This window comes from Barbatula barbatula, assembly GCF_947034865.1.
Source record: "Barbatula barbatula genome assembly, chromosome: 2".
Taxonomy (NCBI): Eukaryota; Metazoa; Chordata; class Actinopteri; order Cypriniformes; family Nemacheilidae; genus Barbatula; species Barbatula barbatula.
Window position 1 is genome coordinate 5296098 of NC_136767.1, and position 22408 is coordinate 5318505.

A 22408-nucleotide genomic window follows, 5' to 3' on the forward strand; every position below is an offset into this window, starting at 1 on the left:
TCAACAAAGATTTCCTTTTGTTCCTTTCTGATTTGATAAAAATCTTACATTTGCAGAGGAGCCACTTCTGAACCGATATCAATATTTTGTGATCAATAATTATGGCTAAATTGCAGTCTGTGAATTTAGCATGTAAGTCTACAATCAACATTTTTTTATTACTTTTTTATTTTGTTTTATCTTCCGGAACATTGCACAGGGAGACACAAGATACCCACATAATATACTCTCAAAAATCAAGGCTTTTATTTAGGGACAAACCGATTTTACAGATTGTTGCTATAAAATTAATAAACTATTAAGATTATTGGTTTTTTATCAATTAGGAAGCTGTAGTGCTTCAAAGAACCCAGAAATCCTACAAACTATACATTGCATTTTTTCTATGATAATAAAAATCACATTTCCTAAAAACCCTAAAACTAACTCAAGAATGTCATGTAATGAAAGACTTCTTAGCTGTATGTGAGGTTATAAGGGTTTTGTTTTTATTTTGGTGTCATGTTTCACTTCCTCTCTGCGCACGATTGGGAGCTCGGAACCTGCATCCCCGAAACAAGACTTGTCAGACTCGTTTCACGCTAGTATGCGCCGTCGTTTAGGCAAAGCATTTGTCACCCACTTTCATTTAGACCCCGCGCCAAACGTGGGTGCGAGAACTGGACCCACAACCTTTTTTAGTTTTTGGCTTAAAAGCGGCGCCACCCAGCCCGACTTGTGTACGTCACAAACTACTGTGAGAACACACTTCTCCATATGCTTTAAACTTGCGATACGTTGGTGTAGTCTGCATACAGGTAGCATTTTTTAAACTGAATATCTTTTATGTTACAGTTCAATTTCAGGGTGCAAAGACGGACAATACTCTTAAACAGAATACATTTCCTCTAAATTATTAAATTAGCTATCAATATATTAAATCATTTAATATAGATTTGGAAATATGTAGAGTTATACGTGGTATATTAGTTAAAATAATATATACAATATATTAAATAATACATAAAGAATTTACACTTTTCATAACAGATGCACTTAAATTATTATATTATGTATTTGCATTGTATATTTTTGTTGTATAATGAAAGGAATTTTGTAATGGATAATAAATCTGTATTAATGGGTAACCACTTTGCTTCATTTTTATTTGCTTGTAATTATGTCCTGGTGTTCATTTTTATGCAAACAATGACTCTTTTACTACTATAGCACAAAAGTTTAAACAAAATAATTGTTCTCAAAATACACCTGACTAATGCATTTACATAAAAAATTACATATTTTTTTACTGGGAAGATTCATATATCAATCAGGTAGTTTTGTAATTTAAAGAGATATTCTCTATAATATTGCTTTAAATTTATGTATTTGTACGGGCAGGATATGTTTCTGTTTTGTGCACACTGACACTGTGCCCTTTGTGGGTGCAAAAAATGGGTGCATGACGATCCTATCTTTTTCTGTTGTGTTGTTCTGTTTCATGGACAGTACAAAATGAGATAAAACGTAAGTGTGTTACTTAAGACTCAACATTAAACTAAACAAGGATAGCACAAACAATCGTGTGCAAGACACAAATCCACAAACTGCAAACATTTTTAGATTATAAGAATGAACTTGCAACACAATCTCAGAAAAATTTTTTTTACAAGGTGGGTAATTTTGGCTAATTCGTATGCGTATGTGACATCTTAGTACGATTTGTTTTGCGCAAGTAATGTTAGGTTTAGGGGCTAATACGAATTAGCCACCTCGTAAAAAAGTTATGAATTCCTAAGGGATCAGGTTGAAACTATCTATAGATAAAGAAAGTAGATTGTTAACGTGCGATATTGTTTAGCAGGAATTACATGCTGTAGATAAATGCTGTTGATTGTAAACAGGAATTTAAGATTTGCAGAAACTACTTGACTATAAAGATAGAGACAGAGACAACAGTGTCCAGGCCAGGATTAAGAATTCAGTGACCCCTGGGCACAAGTGTTTTGTAGACCCCCCCCCCATACGCATGGGCACACAATCAAGTTTTGAAATAGCCTATAGGTTACTACGTGTAGGAAGCACCTCTACTGTATCTTATACAGGATTTAATTGCCAAATTACAAATTATGATCACAACTTGAAGGACAATATCAACATCTGTACACATTCTCCATCATATAGGATTTACAACACAACCACGCTTTTCTGGACCAGCAACAACAATATAAAGACATTTCCGTGCATAGCTCACTGGCATTTGCAAGCACACACTACCTCGCCTCTACCTATTAATTCAGTTCTATCAGATTCTTCCATAATCCACACACTGGATTAACAAAACAGTTTTTAAGAGAAAATATAAGAACTTTATTGAGATAAATCATAGGATGTTTTCAAGTATATTCTTAAATGTCTGTGTTAGTAAATATTTTCAATGTATGGATTTTCGAATAACTGAGGCAAAAAATTGGTAAAGTATGGCAGTTAGACCTAATCAACATAATATAAAAATGCATTATTGGTCGAAGAAATACATGTAAAAAACTCTTACCTTTTGAGATTTTAAAGACAACCAATTTAGCCTATAGATTATATTTACAACAATAAAGATGTTTTCATTTACAAATTGTCTGTTTCTATTGTCAGTTCTGATTTAACGCGACATCTTCTAACAAATCACCATAAAAAGCGACGATTTTGGAATGGGAACGAGAATACCAACGCCACCCCACTGGAGGTGTCTGGACCCCCCAAGGTTGTATGGTGTGTGTGCAGAAGCCAAGAGGAGGCCTCAGAGGTGACTCTGGGATGTACAGTAGACTCCAGGACGTGTGAGCCTGGAGTAGCATGGATATCTTGACTACAAAATCTGACAAATTTGAGGACCAGCCCACCGCATCACACACTTGCTGCAAGGGGACACTTCTTGCTAGGGCATTGGAAGTGGGGCCATCTGCTGGGCCAGTTTGTTCAGCTGGCGCGACAGCAGCCCACCCTGGTGATTTATGTAGGAGACTACTGAAGTGTTGTCCACCGGCACTAGGACATGGTAGCCTTGTAACTAACGGAGGGAGTTTTTCAGGGTCCGAAATACAGCCACCATTTCGAGGCCATGTATATGCCATTCGAGAAGATGACCTCTCCAGATCACTTGGGTAGAACGGCCATCTAAGACCGCACCCCAACCCGTGAGGGATGTGTTTGTCGTTTGCATCTTGTGACGACAACACGGACCGAGAGTGGGACCTATAGTCAGAAATCGAGGTTCCTTCTTGGGAACTAGAAAATACCGGCTGTAATAGCCTGACTCTCTGTCTGAACTCTCTGTTCTATGGCCCCTTTGTCCAGCAGAGCTTGTAATTCTTGTGTCAACAGATGTGCCCGCTCCAGTTGCACGGAAGGGGAGGCCACACCGTTGCAATGCGGAGGGCGATATGCAAATTGAATCCTGTGCCAGACATTCGGCGTCCTGAAGTGTTAAAGGAGACGACCGAATATTTAGCATTTTTGAGACCAGCTGCAGAACTGCCATGGTGTGCAGGACAGCACCAGCCTGACCCGCTGCCTGAAAAGCCTTCCCCACCACCGCAGATGTTACTCTACAAGGCTTGGTGGGGAGAGAGGGCTTCTTCAGGGACGACGATGTCCCAAGGGAAGATAGCTCGCCAGCATCTCTTCACCCATGACATCATTGTGTACACTCGTGGTCTTGCACAAACGATGGTAGATTAAATTGACATCGATGGCACGAACACACAGGAGGAATGGGGCTTTTGCCACGAATGTGACCACTCGCCGTGAAGATCTTCAAAGAAGGGGAGAGCCCTCAGAAAGCCGAGCACTGAGAACCCGGATGCCGAGGGCACCTGCCGAGGTTATTTAAAGCCAATTCTTGGTGTGTTTGACACATGTGCTTCGCAACCGGTCAAACCAAGAATTGTCATGAATTCAGACAGAACCCAAGTCACAAGACTCGAAAACCACGGCTGGGCAGGTGACAAGACTTAACACTAATGCGGAACTAACGGAGAAACAAGGGGGCGAGGCTAATGGAAGCAACACTGGAGAGAGAGCATGGCGTGACAAAAATCTAAAATGCCCTTTCTCCACATAAAACACATGGGTCTGACATGATCCTGCCACTCGAAAACCAAGACAAGGAGAGGCAGGATCATGACAAGAATGTTCTCCCTTAGCGTTTGCAGCATCGAGATTAGCTTTTGATAGTGAACATGCATTTCAATGTAGATTTAATCGGTGTTAGTCCCAGAGTGTTAAGAGGACACAACAGAGTCACAGTTTGGCTAAAATGTTTTGCAACCTTTCATCATATGACAGGACCTTAGCAGAAAACGTTTGGTTTTGCTCTGTCTAATTTCTCTTTGCAACAAAACAACAACAATTTCCTTACACATATAACTCAATCACCAGTGTTTGAAATTGCAGTCTTGCTTGCAGAAGATCAACAAGGTGTATAAATACAACAACTTTTAAATCATTGTTTTGTTAGGTAGGTATTGCTGGACTCGCATGCTGATTATCATTTTCTAAGGACAGTTCAATAAAACATTTTACATCAGTTAAATATTTAATACACTAAACTTGATGTTGAATTTGAAAACTTTTCTTCAGTTTTCACTGTTTGTTAAACTGGTTGTTCAATGAGCAAACACATTCATGCGTGCAGTGTGAGCGTACTACCCTGCCCATCCACTGAATAAGGAAGAATACCTGTAAAGGAATTTACTGGCATATGATACCAAGCTGCTTTAGAGGTAGGCGTCTTCCCATAGCCATTCATGCTCACTGTTGTTTTGACCTCGTGTTAAGTTCTTTGCTGAATTTATTAAGTGAGGAATACTGAAGGAGTTACAGGCTCTCCAGGATGGGGGACTGCTGCATGTCCGGATATGACAAAGAAAGCTCCCGAATTCATCAAGAAATCGAAAGGCAGCTTAAAATGGACAAAAAAGATACAACTAGACAACTGAAACTCCTACTGTTGGGTAAGTACAAATGTCATGTGAACTTGTGTCACATTCAAGTCATTTTGGGCATTCAGCATTGTAAAACTAATAGTTCTGCTATTGACGTCACACAATTAAATTGCCAGATGATGTGTATTTATATTATTTCATGTTTTATAAGGCTTTAGTTTTTTTAGATTCTCTTTTACTGTTACTGGCCACATGCAAATTCATGCAAAAGATGTCCATGTATAATAATCAGATATCACAAAGTACAACATTTCTTTGTTTGTGTGACAATGACACATGTCACTGTTTTTGTTAAAAGCATGCAAACAGGAAAACAGAAAAGCGGATCCCCATCACAACATGAACTGATAAATTCAGCTGTATTGTTTATGTTTATTGTTTACACTTGCAGCATGCACATTATAAGTATAGAACTGTGTTAGTTACTTTTGACCTTTTTTTGCCTACATATTTGCCATTTGTGCCGTGATTCAGTATTAATCTACTTGCAGCTACTTAACATCTTAAAAGAAGAATTGACAGCTTTATCTGGTGTTTCCTTGTTTCAGTTGTGATAACAATCTGGTGTCTTTCTGTAAAAATGTTCGGTTTCACATGTAATTAGAATTTCCTGTAGCTCAGTGCAGGGGTTGGTGCTAACAACGGCAATGTGGTGGGTTAGATCCCAGGGAATTGCACATACTTAGCAACAAATGTATATGATAATGCTATGTAAGAAAGCGTCTCCAACATGCATAAATGTAAATGTAATGCAGGAGGCTGCATCAATGGGGTATATGCACACGGGACGATGACGTACTAGCTTAAAAAAGTGCTGGGGACACACTTAACAACCAGCTTTTACATAATAACACTGGACACCACACACTTATAACGTTTTTCTTTCGTCTGGAACAGATTCTAGTCTTTGAGAGTCAGAAACGAGCACATATATAATGACTGCATCAGACCACTTCACCACACATTTAACAACTCCTGAGTCACGACTGAATTTTCGGCATTAGATCTTTTGATCAATGTACCAAAATAGATACTTTACAAAATAGATACTAAATATAAAGAACTTTTACTTTCTACTTGACTTCATTTTGCTTTGACTTTTGAAATGTTTTACTTAACATTATTTTATTTAGAACTGCGGACCACACGATCTCGTCTCTGCTATTTGCGGATGACGTTGTCGTGTTGGCCCCTTCAAACCAGGACCTTCAGCATGCACTGGGACGGTTTACAGCAGAGTGTGAAGCGGCTGGCATGAAAATCAGTACCTCCAAATCCGAGGCCATGGTCCTCAGTCGGAAAAGGGTGGCTTGTCCACTTCAGGTTGGTGGAGAGTTCCTTCCTCAAGTGGAGGAGTTTAAGTATCTCGGGGTCTTGTTCACGAGTGAGGGAAGGATGGAACGGGAGATTGACAGACGGATCGGTGCTGCTTCTGCAGTAATGCGGTCAATGTACCGGTCCGTCGTGGTGAAGAAAGAGCTGAGCCGCAAGGCGAAGCTCTCAATTTACCGGTCAATCTACGTTCCTACTCTCACCTATGGTCATGAGCTTTGGGTCATGACCGAAAGGACAAGATCCCGGATACAGGCGGCTGAAATGAGCTTCCTCCGCAGGGTGGCTGGGCGATCCCTTAGAGATAGGGTGAGAAGCTCGGTCACCCGGGAGGAGCTCGGAGTAGAGCCGCTGCTCCTCCACATCGAGAGGGGTCAGCTGAGGTGGCTTAGGCATCTGTTACGGATGCCTACTGGACGCCTTCCCCGGAAGGTGTTCAGGGCCCGTCCGACCGGAAGGAGACCCCCGGGGAAGACCTAGGACATGCTGGTGGGACTATGTCTCCCGGCTGGCCTGGGAACGCCTCGGTGTCCCCCCGGAAGAGCTAGAGGAAGTGTCTAGGGTGAGGGATGTCTGGGCATCTCTGCTTAGACTGCTGCCCCCGCGACCCGGCCCCGGATAAGCGGTAGAAAATGGATGGATGGATGGATAGAACTGCGGACCCAAGCCCCGTCCCCCGATGTCATCGTCCATCACGATGTTTTAATGTAGCCATCTTACAATGTCAATTTGGTTGACATCGCCCAACCCTAATTTCTATATACATACACTGCATGTCCCCTTGCATGAAATTCGGCATGTTCAGTCAGCCGTCGTAGTGTTTCGAATGGGGGGCTGCCTGGAGGTTGGTTGCAATTCGCAACCTTGCCACTAGATATTAATGACTGCAACCCATTATGAACAAGCAGGGTGTAATGTCGCGTCGCGCCTGTCGCCTCCAGTGTAGATATGGTAACACTGTGTTCACACCATCATTTGCTTTGTATTTATACATAGCGCTATCGCTTAATTCGCATTTAGTTTGAACACGGCATTACAGTGTGACGAGGGGTGAACGCAGACAAAACATTTTAAAGTGGATGGGAAAGTGTCTTGCATCGCTCCCGCATCATATTATGTAAGCTGCATTTATAACTAATATTGGCAAAGATGCAGATGTCATGTTAATGCACACAGCTTTATCCCCCGCTTGTGACGTTCACTCCACTCTGTGCCGCTGTGTGAACTGAAAAATGTGCTAAATATTGCAGCTTGCCACCGTTTTCATAATAAGAGTTTTAAAGAGGACTATAAAGCGATCTCGAATTCCTGTAAAAATTACATAATTACTCACATCTGTTAAGGGGGGCTAAGCTAGAACTTTCAAAATATCAGAGTTAAGAGTTTGAATAATGGTACAAAAAATGTATGCTTAATTTTCAAAGTCTTATTCAAAAAGCCTGAATGAATTAGATCAAATAGAGGCAAAGTGGATATATTATAATTATAAAATAATTTTAACTCAGAAAGGCACATACAGAACTCTCTAAATTGATTACATTTGCGTGTCTATTGTATTTTTTTTAATATACATAGAGCTTATGTTCACCTGGGGTTTCATATCAAAACATATTATATACAAATGATTCATGACTTTTGCTCTTGAAAACAAACATTTAAACTAGTAATTCCATCATATGTCTAATAATAAACATGGGATGTTAAATGCATAACCTTTGAACATTTTAAAAGAAACAATTTAGAAAGATTTAGTTTAACAGGTGTACAGCAAATGGTATAATAAGGGAAAAGATCTTTATTGTCATTATTTAAAAAACAATGAAAGGCTGTTTAGCTTTATTTTTTAACAGTATAAGAAGCAAGTGTGTAACTGTTTTAACCGTATAAGAACAAAAAACACAGACACAATGAAAAAAGATAAATGTTTACATACAAAACCAAATAAAATGAAGGATAATACATAAATACAAAGGCTAAACATAATGAGTGAAAAGTTTAATAATACTGCATTGTACTGTAATAAATAAATGTTTCTATGATATCGCTTATAAAGAGAAATACAGCAGCTGTCCACTAGAGGACTTTTAAACTTAGCTTTACAAGTGGTATTGGACTTGTTGAAAGTTCCCCCAAAATGCTAATTCTTTCATCCTCTACACCCTCTCATGAAACATAAAATGAGTTATAAATGCTCACAGTGCTTTTTCAGACACATCTATAGTGGATCAAATGAAGTCATTACATTTTTATTTGCTACCCCCTTTTTCTTTACCTTGACAGCAAATGGTTAAGTGAGGTTAGACAAATGATCTATTTTCTGTATGACTATTCTTCTATCATATTACTCAGTTGAAACAACCCTTTGATAATCATAAGCATTCACAGCTAATACTTTCCACAGGCACAGGGGAAAGTGGCAAGAGCACCTTCATCAAGCAGATGAGAATCATACATGGCAAAGGCTACACAGAGGAGGACAGAAAGGTCTATGCCAACCTGGTGTTCCAGAATGTCTTTGTTGCCATTCAGACCCTGATCCAAGCCATGGAGAACCTGAAGATCCCTTTTGCTGATGCCAAAAATTCAGTAAGCAGCTAGAATTCTGAAACAAAACATGCTTTTCAATCTCTTTCAAAAAAATTTACGCTGTCTAAGATGGATTTGCTGGTTAGTGGTTTTTGATTTGTCTATGAATCGTGTTAAAGTGAAACCTCACCCACAATTAAGAATTCTGTCATCATCTACCCACCATCTTGTCATTTGAAACCTGTATGACTTCCTTCCTTCCGCAGAACACAAAAGAAGATATTTGGAGAAACTTGGTAACTGGCCCCATTCACTTTTACGGTATGGACACAAAACCAATGCAAGTGAATGGGGGCCAGTTAACTAAATTTCTCAAAATATCTTCTTTTGTGTTCTGTGGAAGAAAGAAAGTCATACAGGTTTGAAACGACAAGAGGGTGGGCAGATGATAACAGAATGTTTATTTTTGGATGAACTAAACTTAAGATAGTTTACAAAACATTCTTAAGAACAACATTTCTTTCAAGCTTTCAATTGACTCGAATTGTTTGTCTCAGCTATTTTAAAATTCTTATTTGAGAAAAAACCCTCTTAAAATCTCAGAAATGTCTTTAATGTCATCTTAAAGTTAACCTCACAGTTGTCTTTAGTCTCACTAGTAAAATATTTAGATAAGAGTAATGTGTTAGAGGTTAGAGACTTTGTGGTATGTGACTTTGACCTCGAGACGGTAAGATCAGTCAGAAATCAAAATTTTGACTATACTTGCCAACATTTAGTTTAATAATGATGAATTTCAAATTGATATAATACTGATTAAGTCTAACTGTATACTACATCAATATTTAGCCTTCATTATGAAAAATAAACAAGTTATTTTTGTACATTTGTTCTGGGACAAAGACAAACATTGGACAGGATCACAAATATTATGATGTCGTTATACACAAATAAGCATTATATTACTTATAATATTATAATGCTAGCTAACATTTTACTTTTATTGTATAACATTTCACAACAATCTAAGCAACTCACTAGCAATGCTGGTGAACAACTAAAATTGTGTGCGTGCGTGTGTCTGTCCGTCTGTGTGATGTAGGCTCACGCTGCAATGCTTACAGCGGTAACAGCAGGTACGGTACACTCAATAAGTTCTGAATATGCCGAAGCCATTAAGAGCGTTTGGAGAGACGGTGGCCTGCAGAAATGCTATGAACGCCGGAGAGAGTTCCAACTTTCAGACTCTTCCAAATAGTGAGTGAAACACACTTCTACTTGACTAAATGTCCCACTTAAAGGCGGGGTGTCCGATTTCTGAAATATGCTTGTTTAGACAAAGTCGGGCCGAGTATCAAAACAACCTCGTATCGAATCAGCAGTAAAGTGTACAGTGCACAGGACGGACATTAGTCGAGCTGAGTGCCGACGAAAGCGAATTTCTGTTTTGGTGATTTGAACATCAACAACGGCTAAGAGAAATCGGAAACCTTGCCTTTAACTGGAAACATATTTATTTGAAAACTTATGTGTATTTTTGTTTTCTAGTTACCTTAATGACATTGACAGAATCTCTGCAGCATTCTACTTGCCTAACCTGCAAGATATTCTACGTGTCCGAGTTCCGACGACAGGCATCATCGAGTACATCTTTGATCTCCAGACGGTGATATTCAGGTGACTTTTATTGGGTTTTTAAGTAAGTTATTGATCTATTCTGGTTGGTAAACCACTCCTGTTGCTGCAGAATGGTTGATGTCGGAGGCCAAAAGTCAGAGAGACGCAAGTGGATCCATTGTTTTGAAAATGTTACTTCCATTATCTTCCTGGTGGCTCTGAGCGAGTACGATCAGGTCTTATATGAGTGCGACCAAGAGGTTAGCATTATTACATCATAGCAGGTGTTTGTGATTCATAAATACTGCATTCATGATAATATTATGTTTTACTATCTCAGAACCGTATGGTAGAAAGTAAAGCACTTTTCCAGACCATCATCTCCTACCACTGGTTTCAGGAGTCCTCGATCATTCTTTTCCTCAATAAGACAGACATCCTGAAGGAGAAGATCTCAACTTCCCACCTTGTAGACTATTTTCCAGAATATACAGGTTGGAGAAATAAAAAGCACCAAACGTTATGGACATACGACAGCTACTATACTGTAGCTTGTGAAGCTTCAAACTCTTAACAATTACTACTAGTTAGTCTTTATCACTTGTTCACTCTCAGAAAAAAGGTACAGAAGCTGTCACGGAGGCAGCACCCTTTTAAAAAGTTTTGAATCTAAAGAGTACATGCATTATACGTACCTCACATATGGGTACCAAATGAACTTTTCGGACAGTGTTTATTTATATCAGAATTTAGTTTACATTTTAAATTGTGTGTTGTCTGATCTCTTCGCAGGTCCTGAAAACGATGCAGATGCTGCAATGAAGTTCATCCTGTCTATGTATGAGCAACAGAACACGGACACACAGAAACCCATCTATGCACATTTTACTTGCGCAACCGACACAGAGAACATCCGCTTTGTTTTCAATGCAGTGAAGGACACTATTCTAAAGCAAAACCTTTCGATGTTTAACTTGGGTTAGGTGACAAATGGGCTCTCACAGATACACTGCCTCAATGTTAAAATTTCTGATTAAGTAAACATTTGCTCAAGGAGCCACTTCAGACCCATCCATGTTTGTGACAATGTGCATTGAATTTAGCATACAATGAAATATGAATTCAGACGTGATGTGACAAAACAGACAACACTTTGAATCTATGCAAACAACATGTAGCCACTTTCTTTGCTACTCAAATGCAGCCAGAAATACTTTATTTCGCTCTTTCCTACTTTATTACTGACGGACAAAATGTCCGTCCATTTGTATGTACACTTTAATTCTGATACCTCTGATCACAGCATATTTGGAGGTCCCGAACCTCTTTTCATGCAAGAGAAAACCTGCTGCTAATCCCAAAATAGGCTAAAAGTTGATGTATTTAAAATGCTATTTCTCTTTCACAGGTTCTTCTATAGTTATCTACAGCTTTGGGAAATTTTTACATCACAAATGACTAATTATTATTTTTAATGCTGTGTGGTGAGGCTTTAATGTCAATATAACACAGAGTGTCAGCCTGTTTTGCCCAACTGATTGTGTGTTAACAGGAACTTGAAACTTTCTAGAACTGTAGCTGAGTGTAAGATCCCTGATTCATTCGCAGAGAGCAAATGTGTTCTTGTGGCCTAACTCAACTGATAGAGCGCTATACTCCAAACTATAAAGTTATGAATCCTGGGGCATGCTCTTAAACATGTACAGCATGAACAGCTAGTGTAAGTATCCGGAGAGAGGGGTGTCTGCTGAAATAAAGTAAAAAATAATTGACCACATTTTCATGATCAGTCATGCTGACACGGTTTTGGTTCTTTCTTTCCTGATTGCGTTTCCCAGGTTTTCAAATGGAAAGTCTCCTCTTTTCAAGACACTGATGTATCACATGATTGGTTTCAAGGCTTCACAAAGCAAGAAACAATAAACCACATAGTACTTTATTATATCAAATTGCTACTGTAAAAAAGCCTGCATTTTTCCGGCAGCTGGAAAAATGTAAAATAAACTGTAAAATAACCGGTTATCCCTCTAAAATTACATGGTTTCCCCCTTTGTGGTCTTTTTCTGTAATTTTAAGTTTTTTTTTACAATAAATGAAACAGTAAAATACAGGTTTATACGTGAAAAACTGTAAAAATATATACGTAAAATTATGTTTTTTAAAGTGTACAGTATATGAGATGCACCTACAGTCTTCAGGTTTTTGGTAACAGGGATTTATACTTTAGACTCAGTTCGGTCAGGTGTGGCACAGTTGCCATAGCAATGAACATTGGACCAAACCCTTGATGAGTAAGAGGTCAGAGAGCACCTCCTTTAGCTTCCTTATAGCACGACACATGGAACATAGACCTGGTGAGTAGCTAAAGACGCTTCTCTCAACATCGTGGCGATGATCAAAATAGCATGATCGAATACAATGAAACAAAAAAGCATTAGAGGCTTGAATTGTCTTTTTTTCTAAAGTTACAAATGTATGACTGTGCATTTCCCACTCATAGTCTTCCTTATCTGTGCGTAAAGACCAACTCATAAACAGCGATCTATTGAGAGCATAATGCTGTGAATGGAAGTGTATTTTTGCATGGCATGTAATAACGTTGGTATTGTGTTATACCTTTCCTGTAGCTCAGTGGTGAGAGCATTGTGTTAACAACGCAAGGTTGTGGGTTCGATAGCAGATACCTATGTAAAATGTTTAGGATAATGCCATGTAAGTCGCTTTGGATAAAAGCGTCTGCCAAATGCCTTAATGCAAATGTTATATAATGCGTTTAAATCTTCTTTGACCAAATATGTTACATTAACATTTAGTCATTTAGCAGACGCTTTGATCCAAAGCGACTTACAAAGAGTTCAAGGAGCAATAATACAATACAAAGTTACTAGTTTCAACAAAAGCAAGAACAATTCCCATTAAGAGAAAGAGAGAGGGTTAGTGTACATAGTATTATTATTCTTATTATTTTTTTAAATGTATACTTTTATAACCTAGAATGAAAAAGTACTAACAATAGCAAAAAAGTGTTTTGTCACAGCAATTAAGCTTAACATTTTAACCTAAAATCACATTGTACAATAATAAGAATTGTTCTGTTCAAACAAAAGATTTCGACTTTTTTATACAATTTTTCTAATAATAATGTTTATTTAAAATAATTAAAACCATTATATTTTTTATATTTATTTTAAAAATAAAAATATTTGTTTGTTTACATTTTTACATTAAAAGGAATTATATTAAAATGTTCAATATCAAATTAAAAAAATGTCCAGTTTCCAGCAAAGAATTAAGAATATGTACTGAATGTTGAAAATTTAAATTTAAAATGTATTTCATTTGTAGATTTTTTATTTATTTGTTGTTCTATATTTCAATACTTTAAACTGTATATTTTCTAGTATTTATTCCTGAACATAAAATGGCTCACTGCACCATTTCAGTTTTGGATTGAACCTGAATTGACTCATCAGCTTTGTCACTCACAGACAGATTCATTCATGTCCATTCAGCTCAATATCTGTCCTCGGGCATTTCTCTCCCTCCCCCATCTGTACAGCCACTCAGAGCTGTACATGTCATAGACCTGAACAGCTTCACTTAGCTGCGCAGCAGTGAGTCTCTCTCGCTCATTTGTATCTCAGGGTGGAGAAATCATCCTCATGCCCTTATTTGGTACATGAGAGGGTCACATGACCAAAAATGGTGGAACCTCTCGGCAGTGGGAGAGCCGAGCATCCCTGAAGCTGAGGGTCACAGATCTGTGATCTTAAAGCCAGAGCAGAAGAGAAAGACCAGTGCCTCGTCTGTGGTGAGTGCATTGGGGATGATTATATCAGAGGGATGTGATGGTCAAATTGAGACATGTTATTATTTGAAGCCTTGTGCAATTGGATGGGGGCAGGAGAAAGGGTTGGGCATCTGTTTGTTACATCTGTGTTTGGTAACGGAAGAGGTTTAGCTTCAGCATCATTGCTGTTTTTGTGTGCGAGTGCATCAGAAATGAAACATGTTGTCATGGTTGAATGCAACTCTTTCTTAACATAATGAGACTTCAGCATCAAAGCACAGCTCACCTGTTTTGGCCATTATTCAAATTCACTGATTTATTTGCCTATGTGTGCATGTTTGTACAAGCGAATGCATGTTGACAATGAAGCGGAAGAGGGATTTACAAAGAGGAGGAGAGAGAGCAAGTAAAAAGGGGTTGATGTCGTGATAATGACATAGCACCCGCCCACTGCTCCTGTTTCCTGCTGGCGAGGATGGACAGATGGATTAAAAGCAAAGATCTGTGGAACTTTCCACTTTGACCTAATGCATCGCTCTAGAACTCTAGTTTGTTACCGTAGAGTGCTCACTGTACAGTACTGAAGTATTAGTGCAAACATCTTTTACATGATGTAAAACAGAATGCATTGAAAATTGAAATTTCAGAAGGGTTGCATGGGGTTAATAACATATATATTATGGAAACATGTTGATTATTATCTGGGCATTCTAAACATTCAGAAAAAACTTATTTTAGTATGCTATTTCAAAGTCTCTGTTGAGCTGACAACCATCTGGCAGCTTATTGTAGATTCTCTTGTAAGGTAAGCGTTCCTACTCATTTGGCCTTGCTTGATGTTGTGATGGTGTTTTTTGCCATAAAATGTGACATCTAGTTTGACACAGGACACAACAAGACACAAGGGCTGTAATTGATAGGATAGTTGAAAATTCAACTAGATAGTTCATTCCCGACCATTGGACACTTAATATACATGTTCAAGTTTTGTAGAAAAGATTTTGAGGGCACTTGAAATTAGAAAAATGACCTCCATAATAGTTTATAACAGTCCTTGGAGACCCCGTTGGCAGTAGATAATTCTCAGGGAGAGGTCTCGACCTGTCGTAGGCTCACGCAGAGAGAGCTTGACCCACAGGGTAAGAATAATCCACAGGGAGAGGACTCGACCCATCCTAGAGACTCACTATGAGTGAACTTGAGCAGGAGGAGCAGGAGATCCAGAGCGCCAATGGGGAACAAGGCAGAGGGTAGAACTACCAACAGAGGCTAAGGACAATGGAGAGTAGTGACTAGGCTGGGGGGAAAGAGAAACACTAACCTTAAAACTGGGAAAAAGGCTAGGGAGACGAGAATACCAAGACTATAAGAGAACATGACTAGAACTAATGGAAGTCAGTGCAAAGCAGGAATTATATTACAAGACTTGGGCGACGACGTTAGATAAAACATCAAAAACGGTCTGACAAAGGTCAAAAGAAACACAGGGAATATAAAGGGAAGAAAATCATAACACAACAAGGAACAGGAGGGGAGAGAGAGAAAACAACGACCAAAACCAGGTGAGAAGAGTGAAAAGATAATGAGAGGGCAGGGTTACACCACAATGAGAAGAAAGCACATGGCAGGCTGTTTACCAGGCCATGTGCTCACATGAAACAAAACATTGAAAAACCAAAAATAAGATAGCCAGGGACCCTGAAATAAAAAACTTTGATTTCATGGTGACTTAAATGAAAATGTCAAATGTCAGAAAGGTTTGTGTGAGGGCATTAAAAATTTTCTTTCTAAAATTGTAAACTACAAAATTGTAGTTCCAGGGGTTCCGTCCAATCAGTAGTAACTACCCCGGTCACACAAAAGACCTGCCTTTTCCGGTTTGACCGATTTGTCGTTGTGTTTTCTGACTTGTTATTTTGTTTCCGGAATTGTTGTTGTGCTTTATGGTTTGTTAATGTGTTTTCAGATTTGGTGTTGCGTTTTCAGATTTGTAATTGTGATTCAGGATTCGTTTTTTGGCTTTTAGATTTGTTGTTTGTTTTGCGATTTGTTGTTTTGTTTGGCACTTTACGGCTTCCGTACAAAACATTCATTAAAGCAATAAATTTTCCAGAAACACAAACAATTTACTTTTGTTAAAACATGACATTAGTGTATAATAATGTGTATTAAAAGGTACATTTACATGGTTTTTATGACACTAGCTAGCGTTTTTATGACACTTAAAATTAATCTTCTCAACAAAACAAAAAATGTCCAGTTGACAAGAGTATCGATAAAAAAGTCAAACTTGAGGCTGCTTTAAAACATTGTTTTGTGTTTCAGCCGTTTCCTCAAGATATTCCAGTCACTGAGGAGTCACATGACAAAGAAAGCTGATCCTGATTGGTCCTCTTGTGTGCATTTAAAGTGCTGATTGGGTCTTGCAGATAGAACCTTATAGCAGCAAATTATAATTGATTTTGTAGATAGAACCATTGTAAAAAAGTCCCAAAATGCACACATTTAAAAAAGACATGGCATAAGTTACAGAATAAGAATATGCGAGTAAATAAATTTTGACCAAAACGTCAAATAGAACCTTATAATTCTAAGGCTACGAAATGTGTGTGCATGGCTTCATTCACATGTATAGTCATAGTTCTTTTAAATTCTATGCAAAGATGATGTAGGAATGATAGAACAACATTTTAGGTGCAGATAAGACTATGCACAATACTTCCTGTTTGATGTCTGTCCTGTTGTATTGCTGCTGCAGGAAATGTAAGAGTGCTATTCTGTTACAACACATTGAAAAGCTGCAAAATTTCCGGAGTCTTCACAATTATCTACATCTACTCTGCTTGAGGCACATATAAACAGCTCTTTGTCTGTGAGTCCCTGTTTGCAACTTAAATTTATACAAGAGTGTGTATTACAGATTATGGCTATATAGTCTATTGTTGTTATGGCTATTTTGTTCTCATTAAGGTTATCATTACTATTGTATTAATACGATGTGTAAATTTCTGGATAGTTTTTAATATAAAATGCTAACAAGTATCTAAAAATAAACCCATGCAAATGAGTTTGATCTAAATTTGTGATCAATGTGGTTATGTCTGATATTTATTCTGTTTTGTGTGTTTCTGATAGTTCCCCTTCTGGCGATGTGGGGATGGAGCACCCTCAAGAACGCAAGATGAGTGTTGAGGGGGCAGAGGGTCGACCAGGTGAACCTTTCAAATATTTTGAGACTACATAATCTGACCAAAATTATCACAAGATTATTTACATTTACGAAGATGATTTAAAGTTCACAGAGCAGAGAAAGAAGGGATGTTTTATGTTTATGTTTAGGAATTTAAAGTACCTGGCAAAATTGCATCACTATATTAGTCATTTATAAATTCTCTTTTCTCTGTCTTTTTGTCGATTTAGTCCCACCCACATCCTTGCCACTGCAGGGTCAAGAGGGCGGGGTCTCTCAGAGGAAGAAGCTATCCGCGCCTCGTATTAGCCTATCATTGGACCAAAGCGAGGATGACCTTTTTGACACACCGGATGACCTCGACATCAATGTGGATGATCTGGACACACCTGATGAGGCAGATTATACTGACCATGAAATAGACTGGGAAGGTAGGAAGCAAATAATGTTTGTCTGCCAAGCAGTGTAAAATGTAATGAAATGTGAAATATGAACACATGATCTCTTTCAGAGCCTAAAGAAGCTCAGAGGGATTCTGTGAGAGAAACAGTTGAGCCCATTCCCACATACAGTGCTGAAGAGGAGCGTCAAGATTCCAAACTGTGGAGAACAGTCATCATTGGAGAGCAAGAGCACCGCATCAACATGAAAAGCATCGAACCTTACCAAAAAGTCATCTCTCATGGCGGTGAATGAATGAATCAGATAAAAATGATGACATAATTTGTATAAACTAGGATAAGGAAAAATGTGAGAACAATAAAGCTCATATAATAGATGCCTGTGGGGTAAATGTCCTGGGATTTAAAAATAGGAATGGGAAGCTTGAATAGTTTTCATTTGCTGTTTAGAAAGGTTTCATGGTTGTTCTTTCATAATGGTGTGACCGTTGCATATTTTTAAAACTCTTGCCCTAAATGCACCTATTGTAAGCGCTTTATGACATATTTGCAAATCACAATTATTATGTGGTATATGAAAGATTTTGCCAACCAGTTTTGTTTTACCTGTATTTAAGAACCATTGGTTTTCCTTTCATCCACAGGCTACTATGGCAATGGTACCAATGCTATCATTGTATTTGCTGCATGTTTCCTACCAGACAGTGACAGAGAAGATTATCACGAGATTATGGAAAATCTTTTCCTGTAAGTGAAACAAACTTTTCCTCGATAAAGAACAATTATATGTATTGACAGTAGATAAATGGTCTTGGGTCTTTAGGTATGTTATCAGTACTCTTGAGCTCATGGTTGCAGAGGACTATATGATCGTTTACCTGAATGGAGCCACCCCACACCGGAGAATGCCGGGCCTCAATTGGCTCAAAAGATGCTATCAGATGATTGACAGGAGGTGATATATTTGAATATACAGTGTTATTTTCTCTTTATAAATGCTTTGCACAGCCAAGTGTGACTTTTCTATCAAGAAATCAGAAGTCTAGTTAATATAATTTTGTATGTTATATGTAGAATATGTATGGCTTTAAAAATGTAAAGTAAATAAATAATTTTAATAATAATAAATATTTTATTTTTTTAGGCTCAGAAAGAACCTAAAATCGTTTATCATTGTTCACCCATCATGGTTCATAAGGACAATTCTAGCCATCACTAAACCTTTCATCAGGTACATTTACGGTCAAAAGTATGATCATAAAGGTTATTCAACATTTTGTTTTTAAAATGGATTTAATCAAAATAGTTTTGCTTTTCCAGCTCAAAATTCAGCAGTAAGATAGAGTATGTGAACAGTTTAGCAGAACTAGAGGAGCTCATCCCCATGGAGTACGTCCACATACCTGAGTGCATCGTCAGGTAAGCAAATATATTTCAGTTATGTGACTCATCTATGATGTTTTTTTGGTGTGAGAGTTAACAGACTAACCATCAAAACTACATACTGTACGTGCATGTACATTGATTATGAGCAGTAAGCATAATGTATGTAGAGATCACTGACAGCTGTGTTGAAGAGGTGTCAAAAGTGTTCAGTGAGATTCTTCACAGGAGTTGTGCCCTTTTAATTTAAAACCTGTGAATACTCGTTTCTATGGAAACCGACGTTTTTACACCCGCGGTAAAATACACTGTTTACTGCTTTATACTGTATGCTTTCCTGTACCAGGAGCTATAACTGTGTTGCTGATCAATACAGTCTAAAATATTCATAGCATTAGAACTGGTTTAAATTCTCAATAAATGTAATGTATTTAATAACTTACAATTATGTCAACACATAAAAGAAGTGAAAAGTGCGTTTGTTAAACACTTGTTAGTTTGGTGGAATATATTTAACATCTTTTGCATCTAAATGAATGATTTTAAATGAACTGATGTATCTGCAGAGTGGATGAAGAGTTACGGGAAGCAGCAGAGAACTCTAGGTGAGTATTGCAGCACAGATACAAAAGATACAAAAGAAAAGCATTGTCTTTGCTGTGTGTTTATGATATACCATATAAATTGATGACTTATAACCTTCTTCATATCTTTCCAAAGAATCAACATCTTTCTCCAAGGGACTGAGATTCCAACAAATGCATCTATGTAAGATTATTTTAATTATTTTAGCAGACCCATGTGAATGTATGTTTAAGGGGTCTTTTGTCCATTGCTTTTATTTTTACCTTGAGTTTTATAACACCAAAACCTTGAAATGTATTTTACACAACTGTTTTCCAATTTTTCTGGTAGATCCAAGTTAGGGTCATTGAGGTCACAAAATCACATACTGTATGTGATAATAAGACAGTTTAGCATTGTAGATTAAACATTTTTGTTCAATAGGTTTTTATGACAAGACCCCAGTAAGAATCGTTTTCAATGAACAATATGAAATTAGTAGTTTGTCATTTATTCTTAAAAATATTTTTCGTAAAATTCACGTCTGTATATAAGTAATGTTATTTTCGTATGTTTTGCAGAGCTCAGCCCAATGCGAACAGTTCGTAAGGATGAGTGGACATGTTTATCTGTCTTTTGAGTATTCGGAATTGTATCGGTTGCACATGGATGTGGATGCAATAATCTTTTAAAACAAGGAAAACATTTATTTTCGTTTAGTTTTGGTATCTCACAGTTAACACAAATCACCTCAGATAAATCGTCCACTTCTGAATTTGCACCACAGGACACAGTACCACAGTAGCAAACCAATGCTTTAAACATCCTTATCGTCTTTTATGGTCTTGCAGAAGGTTATCTTGTTACTTGAATTATGCATGAGAGACTAGCAATACAATCATGTTGTAATATTTCCCTTAAGGTTAGTAATATTCAATGTCAGATATTTTTGCAATTGGCGCATGTTATAAAGTTGGCAGTGCTTGGACATAAGATTCCTGTCTGCCAGGCTGCACATCACATGAGCTGTATTTATATTAATGCATGCATGGTTATTGTTAACGCAAGGAAGATGCTAAGTAACCTGTTAGCGCTGATGCTAATTCAGTACATTCTCATGATAAACTTATACAACGCCTCATTTAAAGTCTTACAAATGTAAATTACATTTACAGAGGGGCCCAAGCCACGTTAAGGAACCAGGATTTCATTTGCACATAAATAAATTAAATAAACATTCGGAAAACTCACCCTAGCAACCACTCAGAACCCTTAAGCAACCGGACAACAACACTCTGGCAACCAACCACCCTAGTGTGACTCTACAGACAAAAACATTCATATTTTCTTCTGGTTACTTCTGCAATTCGATGTGGTGCCGGTAGTGAATTGTACTTTACCTTTAGCATTCAGAAGCCATAGTGAGCCATTAGTTTATCTAGTGCCCTACGCACTACAAATCTATAGATCTTTAAGAACTTTGATGTCTGTTTTAGGTGTTTTTCATGTGTAAAGATAAAAACAGTCGAAACAATCAAAATGGTCTGTTAATGTCACCAAGCATGCTGTTTCTGAAGTTTTTAAAGTTCATTGTGACCGCTCTGTCCACTTCTAAACACCTCTCCCGTCAATGATGTATCTGAGGGTGTGTATGTGTGATTGTTGTTGTATGTATGTTTTTTCGCTGTAAGATCTCTCAGCAAACAGGCGTTCATAAAGAGATTTTAAAAGAACGCTGTACAATATGTGTGCAAGTGTGTTGGTGTGAAAATACTAGTTGTGTGAGAGACATTTTGTGGGTGATTGTATCACTGCATGTGTCCGTGGTTGTCAATATCTGATCCTTCTAGACTGAATTTTTATCAAAGAAAATGAATGAAACATTAATGAAAACGTAAATCCAGAGGCCTTCTGTAGCAGAGAATATTAAGATGCGTTATATCAGGATGCAAAGAAAATCAATAAATGTAAATCCAACAGTTATGTGTGGTATTGTTGTATATGTATATCCTCTGACACCTGTAAGATTTGTTTTGCTAAAATTACATTTAAAGAATGCCTTTTACAAAATGGTCTGGTTCTCTAAAAACGAATTTGTTGTTAAAAGATTCTGCCATCACGATGATGAACAACAAAATGAGCAAACAGAGTGAGCCGTTGGTTGCAATTTTCAACTTCACCACTAGCTGCTGCGCAAATCTCTACATTGCTCATTTACATACTTTGCATCGTGTGCAAAATATCCTTTTTGTATACAGAGATATGAACGGTTGGTTAATAATGTGTCTCATTATCTTATACTTTAATTTGAAATTAATGGTTCACACACTTTCACAACACTTTCACAACAAAAATATGTCCAGAAACAAAAGTCCATAGTAGGGAGGTAATGACTGCACAGGGGCTGTTAAAAATGCAGCAAACGTTCCATGAAGTTCACTAACACAGTTAAAACAAAAAACCTGCCAAAAAAAAACGCTGTTAAAAATGAACAACCATGGAAAAGCATCACTCTTTTACAAATCCTTGCATAAAAATGTAAAAGTGCTGCCAGTGATGTCTTTTAAATACGCACACATAAAACATTTATAATACCTGACAGGTATAACTGAAATTGGTGACCTGT

At 37.7% G+C, this 22408-nt stretch overlaps 2 protein-coding genes across 6 annotated transcripts; both read left to right on the forward strand.

Annotated features, from left to right (window-relative positions):
• The first annotated feature begins 4727 nt into the window (after positions 1-4727).
• On the forward strand, positions 4728-12599 carry LOC306904476 (guanine nucleotide-binding protein subunit alpha-14-like). Its single transcript, XM_079474416.1, has 7 exons — positions 4728-4988; positions 8713-8897; positions 9940-10094; positions 10386-10514; positions 10585-10714; positions 10795-10948; positions 11247-12599. Exons 1-7 carry the CDS (start codon positions 4868-4870, stop codon positions 11435-11437), a joined length of 1065 nt encoding a protein of 354 aa, XP_079330542.1. The 5' UTR covers positions 4728-4867; the 3' UTR covers positions 11438-12599.
• Positions 12600-12755: 156 nt separating this feature from the next.
• prune2 (prune homolog 2 with BCH domain) lies at positions 12756-21759 on the forward strand (the record flags this gene model as incomplete). 5 transcript variants are annotated; one of them, XM_079483619.1, is made up of 12 exons in its annotated part: positions 12756-12808; positions 17003-17116; positions 17380-17456; positions 17665-17865; positions 17946-18122; positions 18480-18582; positions 18659-18790; positions 18980-19066; positions 19156-19254; positions 19785-19823; positions 19939-19986; positions 20364-21759. In XM_079483619.1, the coding sequence occupies exons 3-12, from the start codon at positions 17402-17404 to the stop codon at positions 20389-20391; spliced, it is 969 nt and encodes a 322-aa protein (XP_079339745.1). In that variant the 5' UTR covers positions 12756-12808; positions 17003-17116; positions 17380-17401. The 5 variants fall into 5 exon arrangements, with proteins under 5 accessions (XP_079339745.1, XP_079339748.1, XP_079339744.1 ...); XM_079483618.1 differs by lacking the exon at positions 12756-12808 and adding an exon at positions 14020-14265; XM_079483621.1 differs by lacking the exons at positions 12756-12808; positions 17003-17116 and adding an exon at positions 14020-14265.
• Between the last annotated feature and the right edge of the window lie 649 nt (positions 21760-22408).